General features: G+C 32.6%; 1 protein-coding gene across 3 annotated transcripts in view; it reads left to right on the plus strand.

Moving 5' to 3' along the window:
• LOC113515985 (atypical protein kinase C) overlaps positions 1-13,655 on the plus strand; it is a 297,975-nt gene that overhangs the window by 23,979 nt on the left and 260,341 nt on the right. The window contains exon 2 of one of the 3 annotated variants that reach the window (XM_052895211.1): positions 9,200-9,847. The exons of 1 other annotated variant lie outside the window; for it this stretch is intronic. In XM_052895211.1, coding sequence (XP_052751171.1) covers positions 9,244-9,847 — 604 coding nt within the window. In that variant the 5' untranslated portion in view covers positions 9,200-9,243. Of the gene's footprint in view, positions 1-9,197; positions 9,848-13,655 lie in introns of those variants that run through there. One more of the 3 variants, XM_052895212.1, reaches the window with a different exon arrangement.

The following is a 13,655-nucleotide window of genomic DNA, read 5'->3' on the forward strand; positions in this document are numbered from 1 at the left end:
ATAATATAGTAAGTAAAGATGATTTGAATTTGTATCATAAAATACTAATAATTTTTATACCACTGAGGTGGCAAGCGGTTACCTTAGTCTATGTACGCCTGCAATACCAGGGGTATAACGCGCACGCACGAAACCTCTTACCCTCCTTGTGAAGAACCCCATTCTGTAGTCTCTTGGAAAAACCTCGGCAGGGAGCTCATTCCCTAACCTAAGTCTTCGTGGGAAAAATCATCTCTGAAACCACGTTGTACGTGACCATTTAGACTATAGGGTATGAGGGTTAAGATATAGCGAGCCATACGATGGTAGAAAGTGGCCATGGGCATCATATTGGATAATTCCTCTAAGCAGAATCAGTTGTACAAGCGGTAGAATACAAATGAATTCATAATATCTACTAGATAGTAGATAATGAAATTATACACAAGGTTTTCCATTATGTAATTTATCTAAGGATCTCTAAAAATGTATTAAAGTTTGCTAGTCGTGTTTAGATATGTTGCCTGTTTCAACCTTTTGCATCAAGTCTATTTTGAATTCCTGTAATTGCACCCACAATTAGTATACATTGATTTATGTACTTGTTACACTTGTACTACATAACATTAAATCTATAACAAATGCTAATTAATTTTCACCTTTATTGTAATAGACATTAGCGCGAAAGTGCATCTGATAGTGAATGTTTGGACGTGAACTTCTAATTAGTATACTCATAAGGTATTCTCGAGGGCTTAACTTCTGCACATTTTCTATGGCATGTTGAACTCTGTGCATCTTGTAATAAGACACGGGGTATCGCTCTGGCGTCGTATAAATTGTTCCGGTATTCCGGTAACTTAGTTATCTAGCTGGTCTCAAAGGAGACGGTGCCATTTAGTGCTACTGAGGTTCACGTTTCAAGTTATAATTGCCTATTTTAAAAGCAAAATATCTAGCTGAACATATAAATTGGTTGAAACTTGTCACTTTACTCATATGAATTGGGATAAAAAGTAACCTTAATGTTAGTCTGTAGTAATATTTATTTATTAAACTTTAATACACCTAGAGAGTGTAAATGGCGGATTTAACAATATATAGCGTTATCTACCAGTCAACCGTAGACTGAAATAACAGAAAATGTAATTGACAGTGCAATGTAATGAACAATATTAATTATTACGTTATTTTTTAATTACTGTTTTAATAATAATTTACTTTTTGGTTGAACATGCTGATTTCGGGAACTACTGGTTTGAATTGCAAAATTCTTTTAATAAAAAAAATCTTTTATGTATTGAGTTTATTTACCGAGGAAGGCTATAACGACCAATAGTAGCGGAGCAATAAAAAATGTTGCAAAAACGGGGGAAATTAGTTCTTTTGAGAAATTAGTTTTTAGTTCAATTGCGGTTGCACTGGTTAGCTAGTCTAGAATAAATGGTACATCTATGCACCACATTTCAAGTAAATTTACTGATGTAATAATGTAACAAATATAAAATATCTTTGTAAACTACGTATACATATATTGTTAGAAAGAAATAAAGATGTAAATGTTTGCTATATTTTAGGGTTTGTTATTAAACCAAACGACTGAATGGGTTTTTTTATGGATGGATATGAAATGGTATACCCGCTTACACGAATGGCCTACAATGGCGCGGCACCAGAATATGAAACGATGATGATGAAACTAAATCAATTTATCCGTCATGCTGAATCCACTAGAAATTAGACATTACCGCTATTAGGGTCTTTTCTAGCCGTGTCCCTGATCGTGGTCTCCCACGTAGAGGTTACGTTGCAATACCAGGGGTATTAAGCGCGCGTTGCCGACCCTGAAGAAACCTCTTTACTCCCTTTTAAAGAACCCCATGCTGTAGTCTCTTGGAAAAATCTCGGCAGGGAGCATTCTATAACCTGAGTGTTTGTGGGCGAAAACATCTCTGAAATCGAGTTGTAACAAACCTGAACCGTCTGCTATATATCCAAAAACTATACTGTTACTATTTGAGAATTTGTATTTTAAATATGAAATACTAGAAACTATTATAAAACCAATAGTAATGCTCGTACATAAGTTACGTTTCGAACCCCTGAAGCTACGAGTATACGAGTATTTATAGTTTGTCAAAACTTTTGTGAAACTACTGTAATAAATAATTTTGCGAATTTATCACTGGCTCCTTTTATTTGTGGGTATGTTATTTTCAATTTATACTTATTGTACTCGTATATTGTTACAATTATTATTTATTCATATGAAGTCTCCAATTGAATTTGACGTACAGTTAATTTTAATTATAATAATTAAATTATTTAGAAACGCAAAATGAGTAATAAATATTTACTTACCGCGGTTATACAGTATGTATTTTATTAAAAAAAATTAATTTATATAAATTTTTCATTGGCTTTTATAGGTACCTGTATTTGTGACACTAGCTGTATCCCACGTCTTCACTCACGTCAATATGCTAATTTAAGATATAATCTACTTGTGTACCAAATTTAGTTCAAATCCGTTCAGTAGTTTTTGCGTGAAAGAGTAACAAACGTCTATCCATCCATCGTAACGAACTTTCGCATTTATAATAATAAATCCTTTATCTGTGAATGCAAGTTATAAAGTATTGTGCCTACAAGTTCATCATATTATATATATATATATATATATATATATATATATATATATATATATATATATATATATATATATATATATATATTATTGTCCATCGTCATATCAGCCATTAACTGACCGCTGTTGGCGTACTTCATAAGGAAAAATTTTCCAGTAGTTATCACGTTTGATAGGAGGGTTAACAACTGCAGTTAGGTATTTAATGATGTTTTAAGAGAGACGTTGCTGCCCATCCCTAGACCAATAAGTTTCTTTAGTCGCTTCTTACGACACCCACGGGAAAGGAAGATTTGGTCTATTATATACCGGGTTCACACGGCAAAAATAAATGTTTATTTAACATCAATATTTAGGTATAACCTTAATTAGATATATTTATCCTTACTAATATTAAAAATTTGAAAGTGAGTTTGATTGTGTGTTTTTACTTATAGTACGACAACGGCTTAACCAATTACTATAAAAATCGGTATAGACGTACTATACCCCTTTCAGACCTGAACGATACGGGATTCTAAAACCGCGCGTAATTCATTTTTACGCACGAAGCTGAAATAACATGATAGTGAGATTCTAAACCAGCCAATAAAAATCATTTTAGCGGTTAGGTGGTGCAGTAGTCTCGTGCGTACCGGCAAGGTGGCTTGGCTCCAAAACACGAAAATATATTTAATCTGAAAGAAAAAAAATCTTGGGTCTGAAAGGGATACGGGATGGAGAAGTATATAGGCTATTTTTTATCCCAGTCAGTGAACAAATCCCAGTCACGCGGACGAACTTGCGATTAAAAGCTAATTGTAACACAAAAGGAATATCCAATATAGTTTTTTCCTATTTGCCCACTATTCAGCATGTGATGAGGAATATTGTAACAGCCTCAATCAATCAGTTTCAAATTTCAATATCTTTTTCTCATATGTACAGACTGTCGAACGCTGTAAACGTTATTAGCAGTTGCTATACACGCGTATTCCTAAATAAACACGAGGGTAAAACTTCCGTTAGCAGATACAAAGGCAAAGGCAATCTAAATAAAAGTACACCCGATACGTTCCTATATCATGCCAAGTCGCACATCCAGTTAACGTACCCATGCGAAATTCCTTTGAAGCGTTCCATGTTTACGACTTCATCGGGCGAATTAAAAAAGTATAAGGATACTTTCATTCATATTACGTAGCGTGTACACATCACGCGTAGACGCACACACATTCAGATCAAAGCTTTAAGGCCCGAGATTCTGCGCAAACAGCGAAATACTGCGAGCGAGTCTGCAAACAGTTAAACGCCATATATCTTGTCGACACCTATAATTCGGTTCAAACGGCGCAATTTGGATACGAGCTCAATATATTTACACACGGACAGCGTGATATTTTGGAATGATGTGATAAAAGAAAAGTCAGTTTTGTACGAGTTCAAAGGGAACAGATAACTCGCGAGCCTGGTTCTTAAGCATTATCACATGCAAGCGCACAACATAGTTTAAGAGAAAGAATGGATAGCATATGCAGGATATGTTTGTCTGATTTTGTACAATAACATTTTGAGTATAATAGAGTATATTTTACTGAACTAGGTGTTATTATTAATTATTATATATTCAGTAATTCCGCTACCATTAATCCGTGTGTTACTGCTAACACTTGAAAATTACTACCAGAAATTCGGTGCTCAAACTGCGAAACTGCCGAATGGTTAACTCTAGGCTCCGAGCAGTAAATTTGTCTGAATATAAGGTCTAGAGGTGAAAAACGTATTGCAAAACGTGCGTGAACAAAATGTCAGTCGGAGATTGATAGCTAATATTCATATTCGCATATATTCTGTATGATGTATTAAAATTTGATGCAAGTTTTCACCCAGATTTTGTACATTTGGCTGGAATAAAAGACTGTCCTACTCCTTACTAAATACTTCGTGTAGCCTTGTATACCAAATTCCAAGTCACTAGTTGGAAACGTTAAGGCTTCAAGAGATAATAAATTCTCTTTCACATTTATAGTATAAGTAAGGAACTAAAGATTGATCTCAAATTTTACCATAATTGTCTTAATGTTCATAAGTCCTTAATCTCCGCAATATATCAACTAAGCTTTGTGGGCGAATTGATTCAATAAGCGTATATAACCTCGTGCACTTTCGAATACATTTCGTTTCGATGTGTTTCAATCAGGCTAAATCGATCTTAGAATTGAGGGCTGACGAGATGAGCGAGTCCAAATCTTAAGAACATTTCCCGCAAGAATTCAGCTTTCATATCGATTTGAAATTGTCATTATCGGTATTTGAGACTTCGATTTACCAATATCGCAATATAATGTTCAGACAAAAAGTGTTCAGTTCTCGCGTACGTTAATGATATGTTTTTCACTGTCAGAAAAAAATAAGGATAATTTATTTCTTTACGTTAAAACGAGACCGCATTATCGATTATAGAGAAATTAATTACAATTTGTCTTAATCAATTGATTACAAACCGGCTTCTGGTCACAGCAGAATATCAGTGTTTTGCTCTTTTGATGGCAAAACAATAAACAGAGTTGTGACCATTTTATATACTATAGCATATGCACAAAAAGAAAATTATGTTACTTATTTTACGTATTTTGTTTTTTTTTATATTATAGGTATGTATCCTTTTATTTCTGTATCCTTTTATTTCTTTTTTATTACGTATGTCTATCTATGTAGTTATTTGTGTTCTATAGTAATGTGAATACATTATCTCTGTATCTATCTACATTTTAATCTCTTTTCCCAATTATTAAATTTTTTTCTCCTATTATAATAAAATTTTACAGTTTAAAAAAAAATACACTTTCTTCACATTATACAGGATTGGTTGTATAATAGGAGTACCAAGCGAAAACCCATTGATAATATTTTATAACACCGCGCGGTCACATTATCAGGAGGCACAGCAGTGCCCCCGCCAAGGCCAGCACAGTTGTACCATCATATTCTACTAATAAAATATTTAATTCTTAAGTGCACTATTTAGATTTACTTAATAATTGAAATAGTGGATTTTATATTAGATTATTCTTTTATAATTATTTTGCCGTACAATTATCAAGATATTATACACTTTAGATATCACAACTTTTTATAGTATAGATATCACAACTTTTTATAGTAAAAAGTCTACGTTGTGAGACTTGGCGTTTTTTTTATATTTTATGATTTTAATACATTTATTATGAAAGATTTAGAAAATGCGTCTCATATAGGCATAAGTTTTTCAATTATATTGATACGAATAAACCTGTATAATATGTAAATCCCTCTTTATTACAATATCACTATAATGTATAATTTTACAGTTATTCGGTATACACATTTATGTGTAGATCACATGTCATGCCCGTAATTATTTGACATTGCACCACATAGCGTGTTCGCGTAATGACTGCCTTAGGGTTCATATGACGTGACGAGTTTCACCTTGCTCGAACCTTGAGTATTTTTTGGAGAAGGAAACCTTTTATCTTGATTGCTTAGACGATTAACAACATGTTTAGAACTGTGTGAACTTGTTCGCTATTGTCTGAATCTACCTATATACATTTTGCAATCAAAACAATTCCGTTTAATAACAAATTTTATTAAACTGCCCGAGTTGTAGTCTGAATCTCGACTTTTAAGTTTTTGAATATACTATTACTGATGTTATTCGCCGTGTGTGCCCCGGCATAGAATGGACCACCCCTTTCTTTCCCACGGGTGTCGTAAGAGACGACTAAGGGAGGGCAACGGATGGACAACAGAATCCCTCTTAGAACTCTAAAGGCCTAACTGTGGTTGCCAACCCGCCTACTCAACGTGGCAGCTACTAGCAAAACTCCCTTTAAAAGGAAGGCTTATGTCCAACAGTGGCTGAAATATTAAGAATAATGATAGATGAATGTAGACTCGTTCAAAGGAGCTTTCTTCCACAGATGCTTAGGTAATGCATGATATTTATTTTTGATGAAATACTAAAGATTTTTTGTAATATATTTTTGTGTTGTACACATTAATTAAAAAAAGAACATAGAAAACTAGTTATACGAATGTTTGTCGACTGAACATGGAAACTAATAAAGAAATAAAAGAAGTAAATACTAAAGGTAGTTTTGAGAATAATCCTGATATAAAATATTATCCTATTAATATTATAAATGCGAAAGTTTGTAACATTGAATGGATGGTTGAATGTATGTTAATCGTTACTCACGCGAAACATACTGAATGAATTTGAATGAAATTTAAAGCTAGCATATATGATACTTTATACTGATTCACAAGGGTGAAGACGCGAGATACAATTAATTCACAAATAATTTTGAAATTAAACCGTGTTTGTATAATATAATAACATTTCATAACAAAACATCGAGTTTATGTTTGACCTGTTTAAGAGCTCTTTGCGTTCCACCTTTGCGGATATGAATAGGCAGTAAAGATAACAGAAGTGCTGTTGTCGCTACTCAGATTCTCCCAGTACATACAGCTGAAAGAGTGCTTAAAAATTCTGTAAGCGGAACACGTCTGTTAAACAAGATTAAGGCAAAAAGCCGTCTGGCCGCCGTAAGCCACTGCATAATGGAGACGCCGTGATCTGATACGGCACCATTGAAAAGCTTTGTCGTTTTATATCCACTATCTTGTAATAAAGTGTGGTTTTTCAGTGTCGTTGGACGGGAGCGAAAATACCTAGCCGGATGATTTCTGCCGGCAAACTGCGAGCTGTTTAAATTCTATTGAAATCCGAGATTGTAAAAATTGCTCGGTTTATTTTGTGGTTAAAAATTCACTATTTTGCTAATGTAACTTTTTTGGGATATAATATTACTACTTTAATTTTTTTTTCTGAAAAGCAACAGAATTCTCAATAGTATACAATACATAATAGTATATGTTGTTTCGTAAAAAAAAAACAAACGACTTCAATTGTAACAAATATCAATGAACTACATGTTTGATAGACACATTAGATTCAAAATAAATTAATTTTGAACGTGATATCATTTATCTATAAATATATTTTGTTTCGCAACAAACGAGATTTTGTTGTCATGAGAATCATCATGGGACCAACGCGAGAGTAAGCCATATCGATTGATTGATTGAAATTATCAAAACTCGGTTCAGATTTGGCGACGTAATCGCGTAATAGAAAAAAAATATAGACGATTTGGAAACTTTTTTGAAACTCACTTAAAAATAACGAGATTAATGATATAAGATTTTTAAAAGACTACTTATTATTTTACAACCACCGCTTCCTTTCGTATCCTAAATAATGCAATAAGCATGTACGAGTATCCTTGAAATTCTGGGTTGCGGTGAAAATTATATGCTCTCTGCGTCCAAGTTTCTACCTCGTAATATGTAGAAGCTTGATAACATTTACGTGGTTTGAAATTTTATCATGGCACGATCCAAATGCTTCGTGCTCCCAACAGATGGCTTACTGTCATCAGGAAACTTCGCGGAATGAGAATCTGAAAGCTGATATAAACAACTGTTTCAGGGTTTTTAAACCTTTTTAAATTTGGCACTACCACAACAGTTTATTTGATTTAATCCATTTGCGTTCGTGTTTTATTTAAGATAATTAGAACTCCTTATTCGCAATTTCGTGTTCCCTTTATTAATTACTTTATTATATATCTATCTTATAATATATATATATATATATATATATATATATATATATATATATATATATATATATATATATATATATATATATATATATATATATATATATATATATATATATTTATAATTAATTTTTCTTTTTATAAAGGTTTTAATGATTTTTTTCTAAATTGATTTATGCTCAAGGTTTACTTTTTATTCGCACATTTCTTTACTATTTATATTTCTTCTATTTTATAATATTATATATTATAATACAATTGTAACTTTTTTTAAAAACTTGGTTGTTTTTTTTTTTTATTTCATAGTTATGTTTATAGAAACTGGTACATCATCTTTTTATGTGGCAATGTGACATTGTTTTCTGTTTCTATACGTATGATTGTCTTCAAGGTCTTCTTAATAATTGCCACTTCGAACTGTTTAATGTCTTAACAAGATGTGGCGGAAGCGGAGTGTAAAGATTTATTATATTAAAATGCCCAAGGATACCTAAATGTAACTGCTTTAGAACGTGGTACTCGTTTAAATTAACTTGTAAAGTTTAGATCAATTTGTCACAAAGTTTACTCGAGATGTAAAAGATTCGCACACATTTAATTAAAATACATTTGTGGAAATATAATATTATATTTAAATTTATTATTAGGCGCAGAGAATCCAAAGTTTCATAAAGGCGGTGAATTGTTTCTCTGCTGATATTTTATTTATTCAGAGCTGTCGTGTCGTCCCAACGTCGCACCCAACAAAATATCACCTAAGCTCTCGGGCACTACAGAATATTCTATACGCCTGAATAATGCCCAGTTTTCCGTAAAGAATACATTTGCATACATCGCTACACTGCAACAGGCAGGTTTCCTTTTTAAAATACAAATTTACGAATCTTGAACAAACACAAAACCATCTTTGTATGTTTAGTACAATATGTCTGCTACAGTGAAATGTGAATAAGGAATGCAGTGATGGAATGTTTAACAAGTATTGGTGCATTAAAAACAGTGAAAATGTTAGTGTTATCGAATATGTTTCGTGCAAGCCATCCCCAAAATCAAATAGGCCCTCAAGTGAACGCGATCACGGAAAAAGTGAAAGAGACAAGGAGAGATGAGTTATCGTCTCAGAATTCTTTAAGTATAAATCAACGAACAAAGACGCATGATAATGTAAGTGTACATAAAAATATCGATGAAGAGACTAAAACAGTGTTACGAGATAAATGTCTTTCTAACAGTGCTGATGCGATAGTCGTGTCAAATCATGCCAAAAGTAAAGTGATATGTAGTGCCAAAGGTTTATTAGAAACAAATCTAGATGATCTATTTAACGATGGACATAGTGCAGATTGGACGGCCGAACCAAAAAATTTGGGTGCTAGTGAGCCCACTTTAAGTTTTAACGAAGATTTCAAAGGTTTAAACAAACATGAATCTCTCGTGTCAGAAGATGACAGTGAAGAAGATACAACTACGGACAGCGATTGTATGGATGAAGTGGTTCGGGAGCAACGAATATGCTTGGGTGCGAGACGCTTCGGTCATATGCTTCGCAGAGTTATATCTAGAAATGGTAAGTGTGATTAAGGCACTTTTATCAAAATGCACCAAGTAGTAAATTAATGTTTAGTACAAATTAACATCAATTAAGTTTACCAGGCTGTAGCTTAGAATTGTTACAATATTAAAATGAGAGTCTTATAACTAAGTACGATATATCAATGATTAGTTTTTAAATTTGTTTCATATTCGTAAGTCATATAAAAAAGCATACCACAAAATTATTTCCGACCTTGTCTTGGCTTCGTCTCGCACCAGTGCGCACTTTAAAAAAAGTTGTAAAAAGACAAGCTCTTCATTGTTCCTATTCAATTGTTTTATATAACATCAGTAATACTTGCAATTGTTAAATTGAGATGGCGGCAGCTTTTATTTCTTTTTAATTGTAGTAAATTACTTGCCGCACTGATTGCATTGACTGTAGTTAAATATTTTTACGTAGATGTTATCTGTCGTCTTTATATCGACTTCTAGTCGTTTCTAAGTGATAGTTTTCTTTGTTATTTACTTATTCTTTATTGACCACATTACAAAAAAAAATTTTGGTACAAACTGTGGACTTAATGCTATATAGCATTTCTCTTACAGTCAATGTTTGGCAATACAAAAACGTATGCGGTAAAAAATTGAAAAGTGTTGTAGACAAACGTATCCACATTGACTTACAAATTATATAACAAGTACAATGAAGAACTACTGCATATTATGACCATATAAATACACTTACATGAGTATGAGGATGTCGTTACTAATACAGTATTTTGATTCGCTACACTAAATAAAATAGTTTAGTAAATTTCAATTTATCAATGAGTTAAAGAGTAATTTATTTGCGTAAACGTAGGTACAATTATAAATTTAAGGTATTTAATGCGTAAAGCGCTATATTTTACCGTCATTGGGCATACAAATATGATGATTACATGTCCTTTAAATTATAATTTTTACTAATAACAAATACAATATTACAACAACAAACAACAATACGATATTATCTTAGTACTATTGTTAGTATATAAGTGAAGTTTACAAATATACAATCAATACTATTGTCCATGAATTAAAATATACTGAGCTTATCGTTTTCGATCAGATAAGACATAAGCATTTTACAATTTTCAATAGTATAAAAATATATCTTCATAAGTTTTTCTCAAGAAAAGTCTGGGTTATAAGTTATATTATATACATATATATTTTTAATATTATTAGAAAAATACTTGTACTCCTCCATTAAAAAGGTGTTATATTTTTTTTTTTATTTATAAAATGATCGTCCCAAATACTTATTGTTACATAGTTATTGTTCACAATTAAAGCGATATCTTAATTAATTACCGAACCATAATCCGAGTTTATAATCCGTGTTTCCTCGTTAAACTATTATTACTGCAAAAACAGAGCTGCGAAAGTTAACCCGTGAAGTTAGCGATCGTTGCAATCACGGGATCTCCCGAGTATTAATTTTAATAGACGCTAATAGGGTTAGCTAGTTTTAGGCTAATTGTCAACTTGGCTGTACTAGATCCGATAATGACTAGACGGTGAATCGATCTTAATATGTATATTTTGCTTTGCAATAAAATATAACTACTTCACACATCTTAAAAATACCATAGGATATTTTGTTTTTTCAAAAGACTTGGTTTTAATCAAAACCTAAATATTCCAAAACCAAACTACTGAATCGATTTTATTAAAATTTATATGGGAACAATCTGAAAATATATCCTTTTAGGCATAAAAAAAAATCTTATTCGATTTATAAATGACGGAAACAAACTTTTAAAAAATGCAATTGAATTGAAATCCTCTATTTTTTTAAGTCGGCTAATAAAAATACACAGATAAATTATTTACATTATTTTTTGCAAAGTACAATCTCCAATCTATAGAAAAATATCCATGAAGTTTTTCTTACGGATAAATACCAGAGCAACATCAGTATTGCTGGTGTCTTAGAGAAAAACAGCAGTAATTGCGGTTCCTGATGTACTTCTTTAAGATACCAAGTCCATAATATTCCTTTTCACCTGCATTTATTTTCTATGGTACTTATTAGCTTTGAAATAGGCTCCAAAATTTATTTAACTCCTACTAAATGACAATTAGGAGTTCCTACATAAATTTATGTATAAATAAGGCGTGGCACCAGTGGATGATTATAGGTGAGGATGAAAATAGGTCAGTTCGCTCATAGTGATGAATTCCACACGAATTAAGCACGATAACTTCCAAGGAGAACCGGGTGGAGTAACTTTGTAGAGTATATTGATAGCAATGGAGTTCTTAGAACCCCATTACTGATAATCTCTATCGTTCGTTGGTAAATGGTTACCCTAGCATGTCCAGTAGAGGCTATGGGCGCCTGCAACACCACTCGTCGAAGACGAGCGTCTAAAACTTTGCTATAACAAATTTTTGTTGCAAACCGTACGATACTTAAAGCGAAAAACTTCAATTGTTAACAGATAGTCAACATTGTGTACTTTTTCTAACTAAAAAGTACCGTTCGCAGCTAACGAAAGTTGTACTAGTGACGTGACTAGTTTTAAAATAAACGTCCGCAACAACACTTCGGCGAATAACTTATTTAACTTTGTACAAACTGTACATAACGTGTTTCGCAGTTACTTTCTGTTTAATAACCGTAAAAGTTAAAAACTCGTTAGTTTGCGGACGCGCGCAACTTCCCCGCAGCGTTCCAACATTAAACCTCCCATTTTACCTGTACTCACCCACGTTGCTATAATATCTAAAGGGGAAACGGGGCATAGTAGTCACTGTGCTAACTAAATACTACGTTAAATTTTATTCGCTTCAATATAGCTTGTTATTATGGGACAACTGTTTTTATGAACAAATGTAGCGGGTGCGGTGCAGTACGACTAGAGAACACAATCCAGGGATCTGGAATGAAAAAAATTATGTCATCAACCTTCTAACAAAAACTTCTATATTATTCTTAATAGAAGATTGAAATAAGAATGAGATTATTATTATCACCAGAGGGAGACTTTGTACAAAAGTCGATTGCTTGGGTACCTCTGTCCCATTCGTGTTTCAACCGTGAAGCAGTTGTGTTTGCATGGCTGTGTTTCGGTTTGAAAGATGGGATATGGCGTGAATTTACAGGGTACAGAGGTATAAAATCTGAGTCCTCAGGAATGGCAACGCATGGGGGGTATCATGGGCGAAACAGTATACTCTGTTATGTCCATGATACTGCTCATATCTAAAAGCGACGGTTACCACTTTCCATCAGGTGAGCTTGTTTGCCATTCAAAATTGTATATAAAAAAAAAATTTAATCTTGTATTACAATTGATTAACAAAGACATAATGTTATTTTTTGCATCTGTGGTCATTCAAAATTATTTTTAATTATTTGTTTTCATTTATACAATAATTCCTATATTAATTATTACAGCTGCATATGTATCGTCCAGTTGCCTTTGTCACTCGGGATCCTGAGAATAAATTATCTAAGCACGACGTCACATTATTACATAACTACTAGTAGTACTACTACTGACTACTAGATCCATGATCTACTCTTTACTGACGAAACCCTGTGCAATCTACCAGTTACATACTTCTTCAAAATCTCAAATAAAACAGCATAGTTCAGTACACAATTATGTTGTATTGTAGTATTTTTTTATTTTATTAAAAGGAAAAACATAAAACTGAAAATTATTCTTAGTAACTACTTATTTATATTAGTGTGAGCATTGCGTCTGATTATCTTCCACTAGATTAGCAAAATATTATATTTTTTGCTTTGCCACTTTCAACTGGACTAATAAGAGGAGGGAAAG

This window comes from Galleria mellonella, unplaced genomic scaffold (assembly GCF_026898425.1).
Source record: "Galleria mellonella isolate WM207_F2 unplaced genomic scaffold, CSIRO_AGI_GalMel_v1 utg266, whole genome shotgun sequence".
In the NCBI taxonomy this organism is placed as follows: Eukaryota; Metazoa; Arthropoda; class Insecta; order Lepidoptera; family Pyralidae; genus Galleria; species Galleria mellonella.